The following is a 23659-nucleotide window of genomic DNA, read 5'->3' as shown; positions in this document are numbered from 1 at the left end:
CTGCAGGCACGAGAGGGGAGGGTTGGGCGGTCCTTCCAAGAGGGAGCGTGTGCCGGACACAGTTGCATCGCGACAGCACGCTCCACGGGAGGGATCCCCGTATAACCCTTAGCGGCTCCGCTGGTGAGGGAGGTGAGGGGGGAGGGCTGAAACGGCCGTAATCTCGTGGAAAACGGCGACTTCCAGGTTCTAGTCAGCTCCTCGTGCACCTCGGGGAAGAAAGGCACCGGTGGAGAGGGTTGTGAAACCCGGGCAGCTCCAAAGAACCAATCATCCAGGCGGGACGGTTCGGGCTGAGGGGGGGGAACCCACTCTAACCCTACGGTCTCCGCCGCTCGAGCGAGCACGGCCACCATCTCTGGATCGAACTCCGGCGTCCCAACCCGACCAGAGGGAGGAAGGGCGTCGGGGTCCACGTCAGGGGGAGGAGGCCCACCCTCGGATGCTGCGGCGTCGGTGGACCCGGAGGGCGGCACGATGGATTCTAGAGACATCGTAGAACACGACGCTGAAGTCTCCATCGGCACATCAACCGGCTGTGGATGAGGAGGCTGAGAGCCTGAGGACGAATCCCCCGCTCGGCTCAGCACAGTGATGCGCAGGTCGTCCTTTGAGAGCTTCACAGCCGCACCGTGGCGGCGTTCAGCACTCGCATGACGAGGGTTGCGCTTTTCCCGGAGGAAAGACAACCGTCTGCGCAAATCCACAAGGGACATGCTCTCGCAGTGAGAACACTTACCCCCAGCGAACGCTGCCTCTGCGTGCTCGATGCCCAAACACGAAAGACAACGCTCGTGACCGTCCTTCGGACCGATGTATTTGCCGCACCCAAGATCGCACGGACGAAAAGCCATCCTGAAAAGGACGCTGATGTCCGGATATACGAGAGAGTGGCTGCCTTTAACAAGGCACAAAGCTCTCTCGTATCACTCTTTTAGGGAAATTCACTCAGATGCTTAGTTGATGAGCGCACAGGGAAAGGCAACGCACACACTAAACTCAAAAACAACAAACAGATGTAGAGCCGTGGAATAAGCGAAGCGTCCGCTGTGGTACTGCTAGTACAACCAACTTCAGCAATCAGATCCCAACAGAGTAGAGTAGCTTCTCAGTAGCAGATACTGCAGGCTTTCGAAGCGAATAAAAGCTAATTTCCCTATTTGCACCTGCTGCTTATATACGCACCTGGCGGGGCGGCGCCAGCATTATGCAAATATCTCAATGCCAAGTTCATTGGCGTTTTAGTAGTATTCGAAGCAGATTGGTCTCTCTAAGCGAGTTCCCAATTCGTCGGTCACGACGTGACGTCGTAGTGACCGACTGAAAGGGAACCATTATTTCACCAAAAATAAATAATCATCATTCACTCACTCACCTTTGTGTCATTTATTAAAAACTGCATGCTGGTATATTTCTGAATAAGCATTTTATTCTGTACAGTAGACCGTTTTGCCATTTTATGCTGATAAAAATGAATATGTGTTGTTTTTTGTTTGTTTCATGTCACTCAAAAGACAACACCTGGAAAAATGACGGGTGTATCACCGAACAGATCAGCCAATCAGGGGCGGGGCCAGGGGGGGGCCAGGGGGGGCACGGGCCACCCCCACAATTTGATTGGCCACCCCAAGTGCCCCCCCTCCCACACCATCAGTCTCGTCAGTATTAATTATGTACTAGTGGTTTTGCTTTTCTTAAAATAAAACTTCATATTTTACAGGGCTTTGATTTATTTATATTACATTTTTTTATTAGCTTAAAATATTAAAATAAAAAATTTTGTGGAGGCTCCGCCTATGAAAAATTGTCTAGACCCGAGGAACCACTCTACCGTGACATGTTGTTATCGGAGTCAATTAGTAGGCGCACACTTACAGTATAGTAACGAACGGTGGTGGCACCAATAAAAAGCAAGGAAAAGCAAGGAAAAACACAGAGGACGGAGAAAGGAGTTTTATGCAGATAGTGAAAAAGGACAACAAAGTCATAGGTGAGTGAGCTGAGTTTTGATATGTTTCCTTAAATGTGGAAACCTGCGATTAGGAAGTTAGAGCTAGCTCCTCTCTGTTACTGTCGAGAATGCTCATTACTAAAGTTGAAGACAACCTAACGGTACATTAAAAGAATATATAAAGTCACGTTTGCCTTTGCGTTTGTAATAAATAGTGGTGTGTTAGATCGCAGTTTATCCATACGGATCAGAACCCACGTTTCAACCCGCATGCGATTCGATCGCGGATTAAACAGGGATAGTTTATAATTTACACGTGTTTTAAAATGTTAACCTTCAAGTGCTTTTAAGCAATTTAACACTAAAAAGGCACTAAGTGAGTAGCTGTATGCAAAGACAGGTTGAATGTGTCCGGTCCCGTTCCAATCAGACGTAATCCTCCCTATATCCTTCAAATATTGATGTGTAAACTTTAGGGAGAGTTGCGCTATTGTATCTCATAGTGTATGGAATAGATCAATGAAAAACAACGTAACGTTGGCCCAGGTAGCCAAAACAGTTTGGCCCAATAATGGCCCAAATCCGGCAGGCCAGAAAAAAAACCACGGCCCAGTTCCGGCTGCCAGAAAAGGGCCAACTCTGGGATGAATGACGCCCCAGAATCGGCCCAAGTACACTGGCCCATTTCCGGGTGCCTTAAGTGAGCCGGCACTGCCAGCACAGTGCCAGAATCACGCCAGCTAAAACATTACACTCAGCCGAAACTGGCCCATGTCCGGGTGCTTAAAGTCAGCCGACACTGCCAGCACAGTGCCAGAATCATGCCAGCTTAAACTGTACACTCAGCCGAAACTAGCCCGAATTATTTTTTAAAGTGTTTTTTATTTTATAACCTTAGCCCTTAAGATGTCATGTACTTATCCCTTCTTAAAAAAAAACTTTTATTATATTTAGTTAAAAAAAGTTAAACTGCACATTAGAAGTTCTATCCTCAATGTTTGTGATGCTTTTAATGTGTTAAGTGTCACACTTTACTGTAGGTGTTTAAAAAAAAAGAAAAATATACAGTATGTTTACATGTTTATTTGAAACATAACATTACATTAATAAAACATTAATAAACATCTGGACACTCCTCAAGTGTACCCTAAAAGAAGGAAAGATTGAGAGAAAAGAGATAAGAGGGGGAACAGAAAATGACTCATGGTTACTTCATCAGATAGACTGAAGGCATTAATGTTAACTTGGGTAAATGTTAAAGGAATAGTTCACCCTAAAATAAAAATTCTGTCATCATTTACTCATCCTCATGTTGTTTTAAAGGTAGGGTAACAGATTTGATCCTGAAAGATTTTTAGTTATGCTGGTTAAAAGTCTCCTCACATCCTGATAGCAATCACTGTGTTAAGTTGTTTAAATGTATTTGTAGAATTTATGTCATCTGTGAAAGGCGTAGGACCAAAAAATGTTCAACCAATCATAAATTTCGGTCCGAATGGACGTTTCCTTTTTTGTCCCTCATACGTAAGCATAATTTGAATGCCCACCGCGCAGCGAGTCCATACAGACTAGGGCTGGGTATCGATTCAGATGTTCCAGATCGATTTGATTTCGCTTCACAAGCTATCAAATCGATTCGATTCTGATTCTCGATTCAATTTTCGATTCTGGTTCTGGGGTAGGTTTTTATACTCGATTCTCGATTCAACTCAATGAATATAGATTTAATACAAATACTATATTAATAAAAAAGAACAGTGAACAGCAGTTTACAAGTGTGTAATTAATAAAAAAATTAAAAGCCACAACACTAACGTTGAAGAAGACTAGTAATTAGATTAAAGTTAATCTTACGTTCAATGTTTGTGGAAATAAATATGAAAGAAAAAAATCTATTCTGCTCTTTGAGAATCGATTTTTATTAGACCACGTTTTAAAAAACGATTAATCGGAAAATCGATTTTTTTGCCCAGCCCTTACGCAGACACCATAGGTCATCTGCGTGTTCACATGCGCTTACCTCCTGTCTGTAAACAGCGAGAACAGCAAACTTTTCTGCTGAATTGACAACCTGTACAGGAGGCACAAAATGAAAGCCATCTTTTATAACAACAACAGCAAAAACTGCCTGGATCTGCAAAGAGCAAAAACCCAAATTAACATCGGTAACTTTACTGCTTTACCCCAAGATGCAAACAGCTGCAGGAGGCAAAGGGTCAAAAAGGGTCGTTGTTTATTTTGGTAAGGTACGCGATATGTTTGTATTTGAGATGGATTCGATATTCTACTTTGATGAAACATTGTGTTGCTTATGAAATTTGTGTTCGTTTTCCGGATTAGCATAACGATATAGTTACTACGTCTACACAACCGAACGTGTGCTTAAACTAATTCTGATATAAACCAGTTGTTTATGTTGGTTATTTTGGAAGTGTTATTCACTTTGTACTGCAAAGTTTTCTCACTGGTGAATGAGACATGAAATGTGACCGTCTGATCTGTGCGTGTTCATGTGTTTTGAAAGAGGCGTGACTTTGGATGGCGATTTGACTTCATCGTGATTTCATTACTAGGCGGCTACCGTTAGCATTTTTCAAAATGTGTTACCCTACCTTTAAACCTGTATGAATTTTTTCTGATGAACACAAAAGAAGATATTTTGAGGCATGATGGTAAACACACAGCAGATTGTAACCATTGACTTCCATAGAAGGAATAAAAAAATATGATGGAATTTAATGGGTACCGTCACCTGTGTGCTAACCATCATTTATCAAAATATTTTCTTCATCATTTATCACAATACTTCCAAAATACTTTTTCCTACTATGGAAGTCAATGGTTACAATGTGCTGTGTTTTTACCATCATTACGCAAAACATCTTAATTTGTGTTCATCAGAAAAAAATCATGCAGATTTAGAACAACATGAGGATGAGTAAATGATGAAAGAATATCTATTTTGAACTATCCCTTTAACAACAATTGAAATACCTTGAATTTGCTTGTTTTCAGGCCCGCTCTCTTCTTCTTTTTGCATCTCTGTCAGATGCAAGCTGCAGAAGTTTTTACGAACTTTTCTACTTCACCATCTGGTGCACGAACAGTAGTTGAATTTCTTCTGACAGATTCTTGAAAAGAAACAAAATTATTTAATTAGGTAAATGCAAGCATGTTAGTTTAACCCTGGAGAACCCAAGAACCCTTCTCTTAGAATCAATTAACATTGGCCACATTTGACCCGTGGGTTCTCCAGGGTTAAATGTTACCTACAAGCTATTCTGCTTCAAAAACAATGACAGGTACTTTAGGGTGGAAGACTTATAGCTTCATAGATTAACATTGTAATAGCTTTATATACAGTGGCAAAAAAAAGTATGTGAATTTCACAGTTTTCTGAACAAATTTGTCATAAAATGCGATCTAAACTTTATCTAAGTCAAGGGCATTGATAAACATAATGTGTCTAAAATTACACATAATTACACAAAAAAATTCTGATCTTTCATGTCTTTATTGAGAACTACCAAAAAACATCTTAGTGCTTGTGAAAAAAATGTGAACCCTTGATTGAATGACCTCAAAAAAGCCAATTGGAGTCAGGACTTAGCACAGCTATTCGCCTATTGTTTTTTCCCCAGATTCAGTTTAATTTTTTCTCAAATTCCGTGTTTTTCGTTTTATTCTGGATTCTGGTTAAATTAAATTTCAGTAATCAAAAAGCACATCTTATCAACTGAAAACATAACAGAAAATTAGCAGATCCACCACTACAGTGATTATACTGTACTGTATGAGTGTGCGACTGTGCGTTTCCACAAGGTCACTAAGACACGAGGGCTCACTAAGTTTTCTTTCTTGTTTAAGTGAACATAAACAGCTGTATGTTTATTAGTATATTGAAGCAGTGCCGTCTTAAAGCTGTCTTGGGTGTTCAAAGCTGTCTTAGGTGTTCAATGTTCATTACACAAAAAATGAAAACCCCTCACTACTATTAACTGAATAAATTTCCCAGCTGCACATTTAATCCATACAGTGAGGACAGTGCAGTGTTTTATTTGTATTTATTGCTAAGGTTCATGTTAAAATCATGTTGACAGACAATTTCATAACTAATATATTTACATTTAATACAGATGCCTGAAAAGTAAAACAAGAAAAGTATAGTATTATGATTAAGAGGAAATATTAAAAATTTGGTTGCTTTTCAGTAGCATTGTTGTAGTGACAGCCAAAATACATTGGCCTATATGTAATACACATGAGTAGTACAAAGTCCATTTCCTACTTTGCAAACTCGACACAACAAAAAAAAAACTAAACAAAAATGAGTGGAAGTGGCAACGAATATCCAAAGATGATAAATTGTGGACAAAAAGGTAGCACAAATTCCTTTATATGGAAGTGGTTTGGCTAGCTAAAAAACTGACGAGGCGCAGATTAAAATATAAATGAACCCTCTTGTTTTTGTGGCTTCAGTCATTGTTGGCATACTGTTTTAAAGCTGGAAGCATTAACAACTTGCATCGAAATATATATCGTTATCGTTCAATATGGATTTTTTTCTGAGATCACATTTTTGCCATATCGCCCAGCCCTAGGCCGATGTATTTTGGCTGTCACTACAACAATGCTACTGACAAGCAACCAAATCTTTTGTTTTTTTTTATCATAAGACTATACTCATCTTGTTTTACTTTTCAGGCATCTGTATTAAATGTAAAAATATGAGTTATTAGAATCTATGATTTAACATTAGCAATAAATACACACAAAACACACAGTCCTCACTGTATGAATTAAATGTGCAGCTGCAAAAGTTGTTCAGTTAAGAATAGTGAGTGATTTTCATTTTTGGGTGGAAAGAACATTTCTGACACAGAAAGCAGCAGGCTACTGTCACTTTAAGACCCAAAACAGCTTTAAGACTGCACTGCTTTAATATACTGATACTGACACATCTAGCTGTTTATGTTCACTTAAACAAGAAAGAAAACTTAGTTTAGTGATCACGCATGTGTTGACTGCGCATTGTGTGCGTGCTTCGCGAGCCCTCATGACTGAGGAACAGATGTCAAGCGTGCGCGTTGTGGGAACGCCGAGTTGCACACTCATACAGAACAGTATATTCAATGCAGTGGTGGAGCCGCTACTTTTCTTCATTTTTTCTAAATTTGTGAATGTCCTGTAAATAATATATACTTTTTAAAGCGGTACGGATGTGTGCGTGGGCAAGGCGGACATGGAAAGAAAGTATACTGTACCTTTTCTGTCTGTTCTGTTCCAGCCTTTATTGGAACCTGCTAGTGCTCTGAAAAACACATGAAAGATCTGAATTTCTTGTGTAATAATTTTTAGACACATTATGTTATTTATGTATATTTATTCAGAAAACCATTACATTTACTTGCTAATGTATATATATACATAAACATACAATACATATATATAATATTGATGGCTCTTGCTTCGTTCTGAAACCCTAGATGGCAGTTTTCTTATCCTCGAACAAACTGTCATCGCAAGGGCCATGTTTACATGCACAAAATTTTGTCAATCCGACTGAATTTAATCCGATGAAAGGTTACAACAATACAGTTTACATGCACCCTAAACATGTTTAAATGTTTGCACCTCAAAATGTTTGTTTTCATGTACATTTTATATAAACCGAACATCTGTGCAAGCGCACAGCCAGGGTTGGCAGCTTCACATATCAAAACCATCCCCATGGACATTCAAAATTAGCCCAAAAGCATCCCAATGACTTATCACAGCCCAAATACCAATAACTAATGAACAAAATCCTTTCATATCTGACCCGCAGAAAAAACAACTCGCAAAGACAGTTTAAACAGTAGCCCAAATCTGAACGAAAAAAACAGATGACTTGGCAATGCCACCCCAAAGCCAAACCAAAGCAAATAAGAGGTAAATATACGACGTGAACTTGAGCACAAATTTTCTGTGCACATGCACAATGTATTTTTGCATCCGACAAAATACTTCGATTCACGCATTTACATGCATACTTTTCTCCTGCTGATCGGATCACAGATTGGACTACACCACCCCTTTCAATACGATTCAAATTTGCATCCAATCTACCTCAATCGTATTGATTAAGGTTTTTACATGACGACTTTTTAATACGATTGAGCCATCAATACGATTACAAACTGATTAATTGGTTGCATGTAAACATAGCTACTAGAAACATAAGTACTAGAATAAGGGCACACCACTAAGGTTAAAAAAACGGTTACATGCCCAATTGTGCCAGTGTTGTATTATCGAGAAAGTTCATTATTATTTTTATACCTTTTTAAGCCTTGCCTATTTAAAATTGTAATATTTGCAAGATGCAGCAAAAGAGAACTCAATTTGGTTTTTAAGTTTTGTTTTGTTTTGTTTTGAGATTTTCAATTATATAAAAAAGTAAGTTTTCCTTACTCTTAATCACACACATCCGCAGATAATTGTGTTTTCTCTACCATTATATTTATATTTCAAAATGACTGCAAATGCCAAATCCATAAACTGGAATTGTGATCTAATAAAATATCTTGTTATTATAGTTTACATAACAACGTTTACATATCAAAGTTTAGTTTAGACTACTTAATGAAAATACTTTTTAAAGACTTGTTATTTGTAATATATATTTGTAGCCCTAAACAAATCCCTATCATACTTCAGGCCCCAATTGACCCCTCAGACAGTCCTGACATTAACAATGCAACAAAACTGATTCCCAAGAAATATCCATGCCCCGTCCAATATTGTACTTTTACTTACATTAATTCTTCAAATGAATTCTGTCCAAACTGATGATCTTGAGAAATCTAAATGTGACAAAAACAATCACAATAAGTTGTTAAGTTGTATAACAGACAGACAGATCATAGATACAAAATGTTGAGTAATAATTACATAATTTAGGTTCACTCATTTTCTACAAAGTATCTTTCAATAGATGAAATCGGTTATAATGTTGTGCAACAGTGAGGTGGAAATATTTTTACTGCAGGTGCACTTTAAGTAAAGAAGTTTAACTACCAGCTGTGTCCTGTAGCTGCAATGCTCTCTATTCTGTGAAATTTAAACGTTTTCTGTACCAGACAAAGTTATACCTTGGTAAAAAAAATTACCTCAGTCAGCTGTATAATAGCGGAACTGGCTGAGGTGGCTACGAGTGTTTAGCAGAATAGCTTCACGATCCCTCAGTTACTCCCGCCTGCTGCATAGACTGCTGAGGCAAATCCTCAGACCAGTTGTATGAGTTGCGAAATATTATTTGTTTGTTTTGCTAAACGAAATATTACTGTTTAAGTAAGTTCATTAAACTGAGCAGAGTTCATTTCTTATGTCCGAATTCTCCTTGTCAGATAAATTATAAAAATCGATTTTCTACTCAAATTTATCTAGAAAGACTTCAGTATTTTAATAATAAATTCAAATGCTAATTTACATATTTGTTGAAGCGGGATTGTGGTCATTTAAAAAATTACGTATACTATATCAGTCACACCAGTTTGTCCTTCTTTTAAATGAAGTTTACATATATCTAATATGTGCAGAGTATAAATATTTTATGCATTAAAATTATGTTAAATAACTTCCAAAAAGTCTTACCTCAGAGAAATTGCAGCAGACTTCATGCAGCAACAACCGTTAAAGCCCGGTAAATGTCGTCACTAGATGTCGCAGCTAGTGCGCATGTCTTGAAACAGCAGCAGTTCTTTTTCCAAAATAAAAGTTCCTTTAACCAGCTTTTAAATTGTCTAAAAATTGTAATCGATAAATTATAAATAGATCAATCTTTATGATCAAATTAGTTCAAATTCTGGAAAAGGGATGAAAAATTGTAGTTGTAATAAAGTAAACAAATTGACAAGCTTTACAGCTTATTACATTTTTTATAAAATCTTAATTTAGTATTTGACCATTAATTAATACAATATGTGTTTGTTGAAATATTACATACATAGAAAATATTTCAGTATAAACTTAATAGCCCAGATACTTACATTCAATAGGCTAATGGCACTTTATGCCTCTACAAACCTATTCTTAACATTAAAATATGCTTCTCCCCTTCCCTTATTTTATTAGGGAAAAATTTCTAAGCTTAACTTTTCCTCACACTACTTTTCACTTATTGACATAGGCTACCATTAATCAGGAAAACTAAAAACAATTATCAAAACATTAAATAGAAACAATTATATGCATATCAATTGTTAAATTAATATATTTTTATTAAAACAAACGTGAAATGTGAAAGCCAATATGTGGAAAATATGCCATTTGTCAGCCAAAATCGGACCAAATCCGCATATCCACAGCCTAGCCGAATCTGGCAATTTTTGCTGGGCCAGTGCTGGCTTAATGCTGGTAAGCCGCAGCCAGAACACAGCCGTGTGCGCCGACACTCAGCCGGATCTGGCCCGAATGCACTGGCTACCTGGGGAGTGACTGTTTAAGCTGCGCCGTCTGTGTGTGCATGGGTTTATTTAAGACGACAAACAAGTGCCCTCAATAGTCGACACACGGAGAGAGCTTTGCGTTGATTCGGCGCATGCAAAAACATTAACATGTCATACGACTATGAATAAACGTCTAGAATTTCCTCAGCCTCTAAACATTCATTGCTATTAACTGTTTTCCTTTTGTTAAGTACATTTTATGTTGCATGAAGCAGGTTTCACTTTCAGGTGCACAGGCTTTGCAAACTCTAGATAAAACACAAAGTTTAAACCAAGCACTGTCCAACATCTGATCCTGATCTAAACCAGTTTGGATTTATCTAGATTTGTCGACTCCAAACTTACTCTGAATTTTGAAAATTAAGAGTTTGTTGTTCAAATAGCTTCATGCAACAGACCACAGCCTCAGAAGCATATTTAAAGAAAACAACATAAACATTATTTCTTTCTATACATTAACTCACTGGGGCTCTGTGCAATATGCCATTTAATACAACCAAATGATAGGGATGGCGAAAACGAAAAATGTTCTTGACCGGCCACCGAGCCTCATTGGCCGGTTGAAACCGGTTAACTGATAGGCCTATTAGTTTAAAATATGCTATGCTATTTAAAATAAACAGCCATTTCGAGCCGCGCCTGCAATTTCGCAACTCCCATCTCTCTGCGCTCTGCCTCCGGCTCACACACACACACACAGACCTCACAATACTTTTTAAATCCCCTACAGCGCCAAACATGAGTCCCGCAAACGCGGCGCCGTGCTTAGTTTTGAAATAGTTTAGGTACTAGGTGATCGCGTTGAACTTGAAAATAAAGGCGTTTGTGAAGCTCATTTGAAAATTTCCGCGGCTCATTTAATAAAATGACAGCTCAGAAGAGAGACTGCGCTTTAGTTTGGGGTAGTAATATTAAAGACATAGGATGATCATCATCACCTTTTCTGTTACCACTGAAATATAGATGTAATGTATTTCCAAATCTAAACCCATCTTATGCGGAATGTTGCCTAATAGACTGCAACACGATAAAACCAATGGATTAAACGGGCACCTTCAGAATGTGTAAAAGCACCGGCCAAAGCAGGTCTCGCACTGTTTTTGTTCTAGAACAAATGCAGCAAAGATATTTAATGCTTGTATGAGGCATATAGGCCTACGCTGAGTTTTATTTAATTATGATGAGGTGCGTTCTAATTAACAATGCAATGCAAGTGAACGCGCAGTGCCGGCGCCTTCATGCACGGACCGGTAATTATATACTCTGCTATATTTGCTTTTTATTTAATAAATACATGCATTTGGTTGATTAAACATTTATTAAAATTAAGATACAATTTATACAAAACGAAATTCACTTCAAAGAAATGCTTTCTACAAAGCAAAACTTAATAAAGTGGTAAAAATCATGGCTGAGGATTTACAGAAACAAAACTTACTCTGCACTTTACTGTTAGCCTAAAAGACATAAATGTTAATAATTTGGAACACAACCAGGAGAGACTTTAATTTTAATTATTGTATTACTGTATTTTATTTACTATTCGAATAAAGGAATTTATCAAAAAATAGCCTGTAGCATTTACTTTTCGCAAACCTTGTGAACATGCGAAACCAAAAGCAGTGACCTCACGCCAAATGTTTTTTTATTGGTTTATAAAGTACAAACAGACCAGTTATGAAAAACTGAGTGTGAGGGATTTGTTCACTTCACACAAAAAGATCTTGGAAAGAAAGAGATGACTAACTGTAGTAGGGTTTAGTCTATAATAGCCCTTTACAGATCCCTTTTTTTAACCGACAACCGACAACTTTGACAGGTTAACGTTGATACGGTCAACCATCGGTCAAACGGTCATCGGTTAACATCCCTACCAAATGTAATATCTTTATTAAGATGATATGCGGACAACATTCAACTTTAGGAAATAAATTAGTTTATGACTTGACAAAGTAACTGAGAAAAATGCATTATTATTTCTTTAGGGACAGACAGACAGTCAGATACAGGCAATAGGACCAATGAAAAGGTCTCAAAAAATTCAGAATTTCTTCATTTTGAAGAAAAAAAGAGAGATAGAAGCAGAAAGGCATGAGGAGAGGGAAGAGAGGAAGATGCAGCAGTAGTCCACTGACTTTTCTGCAAACCAAGGTATTTGTATTACATGCAGAGACCAGAGGGAGGTTAAAACAAAAACACATCAGGAGGTTTAAATGTACTGAATGTATCAGGATACAGTATACAGTATTATTACCTTCAATGTAGGGCAAGTTACACTAATTCACTGTTTATATGTATTTAAATGTGCCACCCCTCTCTAAGTCTGTGCCCCAGTCCGGCCCCCCCATGAAAAATTCTCTAGACCCGCCCCTGCAGCCAATATGTTGTGAATTGTTCCTATGCTCAAATGACTCCATTTGCTTTGCTTATGGTGAGAACCTATAGTGACTTTCTATTTGATGCATTAAATAATGATGGAATTATTAATTGATTTATATCATCCTCATAAACATTACAATGCTATTTGTGCTCAATTCACTCATAACAGATTAATATGACGAATATTGATGAAAAACAGTGGGAAATCTTGTCATACATCAGCTATATAGGCTGCAGTCTGTCTGCCGTATTTTCTGCTTTCTCCATATTGTCCTATATTGTCAACAGGTGCAGTTCCTTATGTTTTCAATTAAATGTATATGGACCTAATCTCTGATTCACATTATTACTTACATGAATGAGCTACATCCAAAGTAAATGTGTGAATGTGAAAAATTCAAAGCCACAGTGCAATTTTTATTCATGTCATAGTAATGCAGTGGTCTCCAAAAGTCTAAGACCACTACACAATCTCAGAAAAAAGGTAGAAAAGTTGTAGAAAAGAGTGCAGAAAAGACTTTTAGTTTGCATATAAATGACTATGACTATTGCAGAAAACATATTGTACAAAAGTTTAATTTTGTTAACATTTACAGAACATGGGTGACTAGAGATTTGTTAAACATGTCAAACAGTTAAAAAGTTAACTGTGTGTTTTTCAGTAATGCCAGGAAAGAAGTGTCCACCAGCATCCATGTGTCTCTGAGCGCTGCTCTGTTTCACCTCAACATCAGCTTCATGCTCAGTGAATGGGCCGCCACACTGAATATAAATGAAGTTTGTGTGTTTATTGCTGTGACGATACACTACAGTCTGTTGTGTTGTTTCACCTGGATGGCCATTGAAGCTCTGCACCTCTATCTTCTTCTGGTCAGAGTCTTCAACATTCACATCAAGCACTACATGGTCAAGCTCTCTCTCATTGGATGGGGTGAGAAATATAATCAATGTTTTTATATTACATGAAATGTACAGTAGCCTTGTGTGTAAAGAATCCAAGATGCAGGGAAGTCATCAAGAAACAGGCTTTACAAAGTCTGTTAACAGGATGTTCAACAATTCAACAACAACAGCAATCAAAAGGCAATAGAGACAGTTAACGATTTTAAATATTTAGGTGTTATTTTAGATTCTCATTTAAAATTTGATGTGCAGAGGCTGTGTAAAACAATCAGATCAAATTTGAATTGTTTATCTTATTGTGTGACTGTCTGGAGTCAGGTTTCTCATCTGACTATTAAACCTGTTAGATCTCTATATAAACAAACACTTAAAATTCTGGACAAGAAACCAAATAAATGGCATCATTGCAATATTATACAAAAACTTAGTCTGCTTAGTTATGAAAATTGTATTAGTTTGTCTCTTATTAAATTGGTTTTTAAATGTGTACATAATCTTGCTTCAGACATAATATGCAAATGAATATTGAAACAGTGGTAACACTTTATTTTACGACCCGCAAAGTACCGCGTAATTAAACTGAATTTACAAAGGTACCTATTTGTAACAACAGAGTACCACTACAGTACGTACTTGTAGTTATAAGGGAACAATATTTTAAGTTTGGGGTAATAAGGGGGTAAGAATATATGGAAAATTATTCTCTAAGTATTTCATAACTACAGGGTACCTTTTGTAATATTACGTGGTATGTATGACTTACGCCTCTGGGTAATATGGTCTATGTGTAATTTTTTTTTTTTATATATATGCTACTTACCTGATGAAGTGTATTGTATAGCCTACAGTTGATGTCTACAAGCCACGTCGGCAAATAAAATATAACACACAATAAAAATAATAGCAACTTGTACCTCTTTGATCTGTATATGTATATGTATACATGAGTTAGGAGGTAACTCTTATATTTGCGTGCTGTAAATTAAAGTGGGGCTTATTCCCCGCTTGTTCTGTGTATGTACCAGGTAACTCTTATATTTGCGGGCTGTAAATTAAAGTGGGGCTTATTCCCCGCTTGTTCTGTGTATGTACCAGGTAACTCTTATATTTGCGGGCTGTAAATTAAAGTGGAGCTTATTCCCCGCTTGTTCTGTGTATGTACCAGGTAACTCTTATATTTGCGTGCTGTAAATTAAAGTGGGGCTTATTCCCCGATTGTTCTGTGTATGTACCAGGTAACTCTCATATTTGCGGGCTGTAAACTACAGTAAAGTGGTGCTTTGTTCACCTCTTGTTATAAAAGTTATAGGGTAAATACCATAAACATACAGAATATTGTTATTTTTATTTTAAAACAACTTATTTCAAAACATCTTTAAAACACTATAATTAAGCCAACACTTAATTTTTATTAACACAAAACTTTTATTTCAAATAAAAAGTCATGACAATTTTTCATTGTTTTTGCGGCTTGGCTTCCTCTGTTGGTGTTCTTGTCCACTCGGATGATGAGTTGATGTCGTCTCACAAATGCTGTTCTGCATTACATATAAAAAACATAAATGAAAGCCTTCAGTAAATGTTTCTTCACTGTGCCTTGACAGAAACAAAGTTTTCTGAGCCAGTTAATAACTTTAGGCTAGCTAAACTGCTTCTACCGTTAGCTGGCAACTTTCTTGAAAAAACAACTTGTTTGAAATGCGTTAGTCATGTATTAACAAAACCAGTCACCTTATTCAACATGCGGATCCTGCTAACATCACTCGCAGCCGTACTCCACAGTGTAGAACGATTTTAAAACCTCTTAAAGAAATTTCACCTCAGGATCGCGTTCCAGCAGGCAAACCTCCTGCAGACGGCCGCGCGCTACACCTGCGCAGCCGCAGTAGCATACGCAATAAAATAAAATAAAAAAATAACACATAATTTCCACAAAGATTTGACTAAGTCATACATACCACATAATATTACAATAGGTACCCTGTAGTTATAAAATACTTAGAGTATAAATAATTTATAATTCTTCATATTCTTACCCCCTTATTACCCCAAACTTAACCCTTGTGCATTGTTCAAATTTACTACCTTCGTGTTGTTAGTGGATGAAAACATCCCCAACAACACATGAGGGTTAAAATATTATTCCCTTATACCTACAAGTACGTACTGTAGAGGTACCCTGTTGTTACAAATAGGTACGCTGTAAATTTGGTTTAATTACATTTTCCACATTTTCAGTTCAAGGTACACTGCTTTGGAACAGCCTGCCAACTGAACTGAAAATGCAAACAAAGTTGAACATTTTTCAAATACATTTGAAAAAGTGGTTCAAACAAAAACAGGTTGGAGAATCACGAGGCGGAGAACCCAGATGCAGACTTTTAACACAAAACTTTAATAACAATAACAAAAAGGCCCACGAGGGGGCAAAATTACTGACAGGACAGGAAACAGGCATACATGAGACAAAACGAACCAGCACAGGACAGCTAGTGATGGTCGTTTTCGATGCACTGCTTCATGAGGCTTCGAAACATTTACGAATCTTTTGTTTCGAATCAGTGGTTCGGAGCTTGTTTCAAACTGGCCCAAGTCACGTGATTTTGGCAAACGAGGCTTCTTTACGTCAGAACTGTTTCGAAACGTTTCGAAAATCCGATGGTTCACCACTAGGGGGAGTTGATCACAAATGACCAGTGTCTAATATGTTTAGGTGAACTCGGGTCAGTTTTATTATGCAAGTTCATAAAAAATGTATCCTTCTGACTAATTACACTACCATTTTGTCTACTTTTTGACAGATTTAATGACAAAATGTGCATAATTAAAAGAGTAGTTAGTTTTAATGATTTGTTTGCCCCAAATAAAACTAAAAACACATAATACACTTTTAACTATGTCTTAAGTTAAACATTTTTTTAAACATATTTTAATAAAAATCTTGGGTAACACTTTATTTTGATGGTCCCCCTATAGATAGTTAGTTGAAAAGTAACTGATAGCCAACAAACTATCTATAGGGGGACCATCAAAATAAAGTGTTACCAAATCGGGCTATTGTTTTGAAAAAAAATGTTTTGTGTAAAATGTTTGGACATATCTGCTTTTACACTCTTTTGACCAGCAGGGGTCGCCAGCGTGTGTGGTGTTTGGAACTGCTTTGAAAAACTGAATCAATTTTCGAAGCTATTCGTTCAATTGATTCGAAGCTTCGAAAAGTTTAATTTCTCCCATCACCAAGGACAGCAAACACAAGGGCACTAAATAGGAGAGTAAATGATGAGGTAGCAGGTGATATGAATTAAACAATAATGGGATAATTAACAAGGAGACAAGGGGGCGGGGTCAGAAGACGAGACAGGGAAGCACACAGCACAAAAGCCATGTGCTACCACACAAAAAGCATGGGGCTGTCATGATCCTGCCACAAGGAACAAAAACTATGACAAGAAGGCAGGACCATGACAGTTTGTGAACACTGATAGTCTTACGCAGTCTCAGCTTTGTTTTTCTTGTTTTGTTTTTTTAACTTTCACTTCGTTTTCTTTGTTTGATTTATTGTTTTATTGGCTAGAAGCCTGTATGTAGAGCAATGGCTGCTTGAAATATAATGACATAATCGATTATGGCACTTTGCTGCATCGATGCTGAATCGTGCATGTGCGCATTGCGATGCATTGCCGAATCGATTATTGTTGACACCCTTACTGTGCATTCAGACCGCCACCGGCGAGAGCGTCAATAAAAGCTCTGGCTGCCCTGACAACGACGCTAAAGAAAAGTTGTAGTGGACGCTCTGACGCTCGAATGCATTCTCTGAACTCCTCTCAGGCGGAGGTTTCCGCCTTCCGATTGGTTGCCGGTGAACATTTCCGCCTTCCGATTGGTTGCCGCCGAACCGCGTCATATCTCATTACCATAAAGTTGAGCTTATTTCAACTCTCCTCGACGCTCACGCTGTACATGACGCGCCGTGCCGCTGCTCGCCGCCGGCTCTCATTGAAAATGAATGACTTCCGGCCACTTTGACGCTCTCGCCGGTGGCCGTTTGAATGCACAGTTAGTTTAAAATGTGGCTGATTTTGTGATCTTTTCCTCTTGACAGGAGTCCCAGCTCTTCTTGTTGGAAGCTTGCTATCAGTTCATAGCAGTAGTTCTGTGTATGGTACTAAAAATATCACATTATCAGACACAAATCAAACAAATGCAATGTAAGTCCTCACATTATAATTTTGCACTTGATATAGAAAATGTGTTTTCTCAATGCTGCATGCACTTTAACAGCCCATAGCAGTCGAATTTAACCAACTCAAACGTATTTATGACTTCAAATGTCAAAATGATTTCTTTAGAATTTGTTACATATGGATTTTTTGGCATTATGCACAAATGTAAAACAATGTAAAATTCATTCAGTGATGGCTCAAATAACAGTCAGATCTATTCACATACTCAAATATCTCCTTCCTTGCATGATGCACACATAAAAAAACTGTTAAATAATATGGCCCACATTTATCAGATCTATGCAAATAATATTTTTTCTTCTATAATGCAAAAATGTAAAATAAATGATGTGTAACCCCATTTATCAATTTACCATGGACAGTCGGTAAAACACTGATATGGCCAGGGTCCTGAATTTCCATGGACCCCTTGTTTTCTGATGAAAGTGTACCCCAAACTGACATGTGAATTATTATTTCCACTCAAGATACCTTATTCAAATAAGTCTCAATAGTGGAGTACACACTTCACTAAATAGGCACAAGTGAACTTCAAAATAAATGTATTAAAATAAGGAAACTTATAAAAAGACAATTTTAGCTTTAGGAACAATCTTGTATGTCACAATATATAGCATAATATAACCGAAAAAAGTTTATGGGATTTTTCAGGTGTTTTTTTACCCATGTGAACATTGTGCGTCCGATCGCTTATGAAAGTCATAGCACACCTCTTCTCAATAAGCCAATCGATTTAAGCCTTCATAAATCTTTATAAAATATTGACATTTGAAGATTGTAGTTTTCCTTAAACTGTACTGTTTTTCCTCACTCAGTGCCACACATCTCTGTATCTATTTAAACCTTCAAACATGTTTATTTTGTTTAATACAGCTGCTGGACCACAGATGGTGTCATCCTTTATGCTGTGAACATTTCCTACTTTATCCTTGTATTCCTGTTCAACTCTGTAATCCTGATCTTAGTGTCCAGATTAATCTTTAGACTACAAAAATCAGACAACAGACCTAAGAGCAAAACCACTTGCAAGAATGCCAGCACAGTTCTTGGTTTAATGTCTCTGCTGGGGACCACGTGGGGTTTGGCCTTTTTCACTTCTGGATATACAAACTATCCTATTCTTTACCTCTTCTGCATCTTCAACTCAACACAAGGTAGACTCACCTCCAGCAAAAGTATATTTCCTAACTTTTTTACACAATTTTTAATGCATTCAATCATTTGCATTTATGCATTTAGTGGATACTTTAATTCTTAGCAGCATACTTAGAAACTTGAAAAGATTTTGGACTGAATGCAACGCTATTTCATGGCAAATCGTATGATTTTTATAAAGGTGGCTGATTCGTATCAATTGGTATCACACTATTCATACATTTTTGTACGATTTGCCTTGACCCCTTTGATGTTGAGAATAGGGTTGGGGTATCCGTATTGTTTTTTATGATAAATGAACTTTTTTGCATGATTAACTTCGTATAAATTCATAGCCAACACTTACAATGCATGTGCGAATTCTCAGGATATCAGGCCGAAACTCGCATCAACTTGATCATTGTTGTTTATTTTGGCAGGGTTTTACATCTTTCTGTGGATGTGTCTGACAGGGAGGACTAAAAAACAGCAAGAAGAAAAGAGGACTACTCCCACTGACACCTAACCTTAAAGCACTTAAATCAAAACAAGTTTTAGTAAATCACTTTTAATATAACAGGGAGCAAACAACATTAAAGTGTTTTTTTTTTTAACTTAAAATCCTTAAAAATATTACTTACTACATAGTTTATGGTTGTTTAATTGAATATTAAAAAATGCTAATGCTAAGTTCATGTGTTGTTTTGCAACATTTAAAAACATTTATTTTATTATATTTTATTAAATACATGACGACTTCAGGTAGTGCATTCATTCAAGTCAAAGTGATTTTTTATGTCTTTTAATTTGCCTTTTTAGACTTACTGTTTACTCAACATATAAACATGTTGATGAATATTGTAAATAATGGCATGTTTATCATGATATGAATGTTGTGATGTTGAATTTTAGTTGCCGACAAACCAACATGAAGATCACAGCACAAGCACATCCATTTTCACATGACATCACACATTTTCCGCTTTGAGTCAAAGCTGCGTATTTCTACTTCTGCCCTCATAAGTCGAGCGCTGTGTCACCGGGTTGTTTGTATTTCTATCCTCTACACACTGTCACAAAAACACCTGGTAGATTTACAGCATCTTTTCGCTTACATGGTGATCAAAACGTGACATATGAAAGACAAAGAGTCTTCATTGAGTGTATCTAAAAAGGTGTTTTGGTCGTTCTTGCATTAGCAATTGTACTAGTCTTAGCTGTTAGTTTTTGTTTTAAAATGTCATATTCTTAATTAAATGAGCACAAACTCTTGTTGCAACCACGTTTCTATATAACTGTTAGCAAAAGATGAAAAAAAAAATATATGTTTATAAATGTTTGTTGTTTGTTTTTTAATAGAAAAGGTGTACACTTGTACATGTTAAATAACCTTAATGGCATAAATGTGACTTGCCGTCATGGCAAACTAAAATTCAATATAAAACATTAAATATACATAATAAACATAACATCCAAGGAATCAAGGAATATTGCAAATATAAAATATAAGAACCAAGAGATATTAAAAGTTTATTTGCACAAAAATATAACATGCAATGCATTTTAGATACAGAAAGAAACAATGTATATTGTCCAAAAAAAGTAACTTAAACAAGATAAACTATTACTGATTCTAAACTGACCCCAAAACATGCATGTGCCGATCAGTAACTTTAACAAATTCTTGACACAGTTTCTTCTTGTCCAAGTTATACATTCTCTCTCTGTGAACATGACAAACAGCCATACTGTTGAGTTAGGTTTGTGACATTGAAGAGCGCAACCAGGTCTTCAGATGTTTCAAGGGACTAAAGTTTCTCTCTGCTTCAGCAGATGAGGCAGGAACAACGAGCCACAATCGCAGAAGTCCCTCAACTTGGCTGAAGAGACCATATACCTCAATTGTTGGCTATTGCTAAAAATATACCCGTGCTACTTACAGTAAGACTGGTTTTGTGGTCCAGGGTCACATATGTTGCGTTGTATGCTTATGCCCTACTGAAAAATCCAGCTAAGACCTGCATAAGCTGGCGATCTGGTTTTAGCTGGTCTCCCAGCTTGGTTTTAGCTGGTATTGCTGGTGTAGCAAGCTGGTTAGGCTGTGTTTTGATCACTTTTTTAGCTGGGCATAGCTGGTCATGCTGGAAGACCAGCTTCTTTGCCAGGCTGGGAGGATCAGATTGAAGATCAGGTAAGAGCGCGGTTTTATTTCGGCATGTACCCATTTTAAACTTTATGTGGGATAAAAATACCCCACTAGTGGGCTAGGACAACATCGACCACGTTTTGCTGACTAACTGCACGGAAGCCTTGAAAATGCCGCCAAAGAAATATTCAAATCTACCCGAAGAGATGGAGGAAATTAAGAAGTCTCTAGACTTTTTGTCGGCGGAGATTTCAACCGTTGCAGGACAACAGAAGAAAATAATGGATCTGATGGGGGAAATACAAACGTTAAAAAAACAGAGTTTGGAGAAGGACCGAAAGATCGCTTTTCTGGAGTCTCGAGTTGCTGATCTTGAGCAATACTCTAGAATTAATGATGTTATCATAAGCGGCCTGAGAACCAACCACCGGAGTTATGCCAGGGTGGCTGCGGAAGCTGGGCACAACGCTGACGGAGGGAGTGAGGCCTCCGAGGTGGAGAAGGAAACGCTGGAACAACAGGTGATTTGTTTTTTGGACAACAAAGGCATCTACGTGGACAGCGGGGACATTGAGGCATGTCATACCCTGCCAAGCAAAAACAAAAAGGCTACTCCATCGATAATAATCCGGTTCACGAACAGAAAGAAAAAGCTGGCACTCCTCAGACAGGGAAGGAAATTAAAAGGGACAGAAGTTTACATCAACGAACATCTTGCTAAGAAAAATGCGGAAATTGCAAGGAAAGCACGCTTACTCCGAAAACAAAACAAGATCCAGGCAACATGGTCAAGAAATTGTAAAATCTACATCAAATTACACGGGTCGACACCTGAGGAAGCGAAAGTGCTTCTTATCAGGGATATCACCGAGCTGGATAAATATGATGATGAAAGTACGAAGCAAGAGCAACACAGGCATGCATAAGGTAACTGAATACACAGTCCTACTGAACTGAAATTGTTAAAGTATAATGAGCATGACAAACTTGGTCAGAAATTCATTTGATACATATGACCAATTGAACTTGGAAACCTACAAATATACCGAACATAAACCACAAGATATAGAAAATGACATTGATCCAGATAATAACTTTTACAGTGGAACCCACAGCAACTGTGAATATTATACAATTGAACAGTTCAGAAAAAATATTAAAATGGATGGCACGATATCAATAATACATTTCAATAGCAGGAGTCTTATAGCAAATCTTTCAAAACTTAAACAGTGCCTAAAAGATGTAGAAAAAAAATTCACAGCAATTGCCATAACAGAGACTTGGCTCACTACAGAACATCAGGATTTGGCTGAGATCGAGGGATACGAACTGTATTTCATCAATAGGAAGCAATTAAAGGGTGGGGGGGTTGCATTGTATATAGACAAGAGTTATCATTGTAAAATAGTTAGTAAAATGTCTTTTGTTGTAGATACAATCATGGAATGCATTACAGTACAAATTGAAATGGGAAAATCTAAAAATATTCTAATTAGTTGTATTTATAGGAAACCAGGATCAAATATTGATATATTTAATGAAAAAATTACAGAAATATTCAGTGATAGCATTAACAAAAAAATGGTTATTATTTGTGGAGACTTTAATATTGACTTGCTTAACCCACAAGAACATACTAAAACTACAGAGTTCATTAATTTGATGTACAGCCTTAGTTTATATCCCACAATTACACGACCAACCAGAATCACAACAAATAGTGCTACACTAATTGACAATATATTTACTAATGTTATTGATTGTAAAGTTGAAAGTGGATTAATAATAAATGACATTAGTGATCATCTGCCAGTCTTTGCAAATATATATAGCCGTATTAAGACCAGGAAAGACTGCAAAAAATATACAATGACCAGACACAGAACTCAAGAAAATATCAATAAATTTAAAGAGGATTTAATGAAACAAGACTGGGGTAAAGTGTATGTAGAAAATGTGAATGAAGCCTATGATACATTTCTGACTGTTTTAACATCACTTTATGAAAAAAACTGCCCTCTTGTAAAGAAAGAAGTAAAACAGATAGATGATGAAAAACCATGGTTAACTAATGGAATACTAAATGCATGTAAGAAGAAAAATGCGTTATACAAAGAGTTTTTAAGGAAGAGGACAAAAGAAGCAGAACAGAAATATAAGATATATAAAAATAAACTCATCAGAATTATGAGAAGCAATAAAAAGAATTATTATAGTAAATTATTAGAGGATAACAGAAGTAATGCAAGGAACACCTGGATGATTTTGAATGAAATTATTAAGAAAAAGAAAGACAAATCAAAAGACACTAGCTATTTCATTACTAAAAATAGAACAGAGGTTATGGATATCTCCTTGGCTGCAAATGAATTTAATGATTTTTTTGTTGGAGTTGGTCCAGGTTTAG

At 37.1% G+C, this 23659-nt stretch overlaps 2 protein-coding genes and 1 long non-coding RNA gene across 4 annotated transcripts in view; 2 read left to right on the top strand and 1 right to left on the bottom strand.

The window, feature by feature from the left end:
* The window catches only part of LOC135743641 (adhesion G-protein coupled receptor G2-like), a 115115-nt gene that overhangs the window by 5855 nt on the left and 85601 nt on the right, over positions 1-23659 (top strand). The gene's annotated exons all lie outside the window — the stretch shown is intronic.
* LOC135743989 (uncharacterized) lies at positions 3020-9714 on the bottom strand. Of its 2 annotated transcripts, none has more exons than XR_010530637.2 (5): positions 9587-9714; positions 8750-8796; positions 7216-7262; positions 4946-5082; positions 3020-4022 (listed from the first exon to the last, which is right to left on the bottom strand). It is a non-coding gene; the product is annotated as an uncharacterized lncRNA (long non-coding RNA). The 2 variants fall into 2 exon arrangements; XR_010530636.2 differs by having other exon boundaries at positions 3020-3098.
* Positions 12820-20376, top strand: LOC135743628 (adhesion G-protein coupled receptor G6-like). Its single transcript, XM_065261401.2, has 6 exons — positions 12820-12871; positions 12989-13107; positions 13482-13750; positions 17828-17933; positions 18843-19123; positions 19544-20376. Exons 1-6 carry the CDS (start codon positions 12848-12850, stop codon positions 19627-19629), a joined length of 885 nt encoding a protein of 294 aa, XP_065117473.2. The 5' UTR covers positions 12820-12847; the 3' UTR covers positions 19630-20376.

The sequence above is a fragment of the Paramisgurnus dabryanus genome, chromosome 2 (assembly GCF_030506205.2).
Source record: "Paramisgurnus dabryanus chromosome 2, PD_genome_1.1, whole genome shotgun sequence".
Classification (NCBI taxonomy): domain Eukaryota; kingdom Metazoa; phylum Chordata; class Actinopteri; order Cypriniformes; family Cobitidae; genus Paramisgurnus; species Paramisgurnus dabryanus.
The sequence above is the reverse complement of the archived record's forward strand: the minus strand, read 5'-3'. Positions and strand labels throughout refer to the sequence as shown.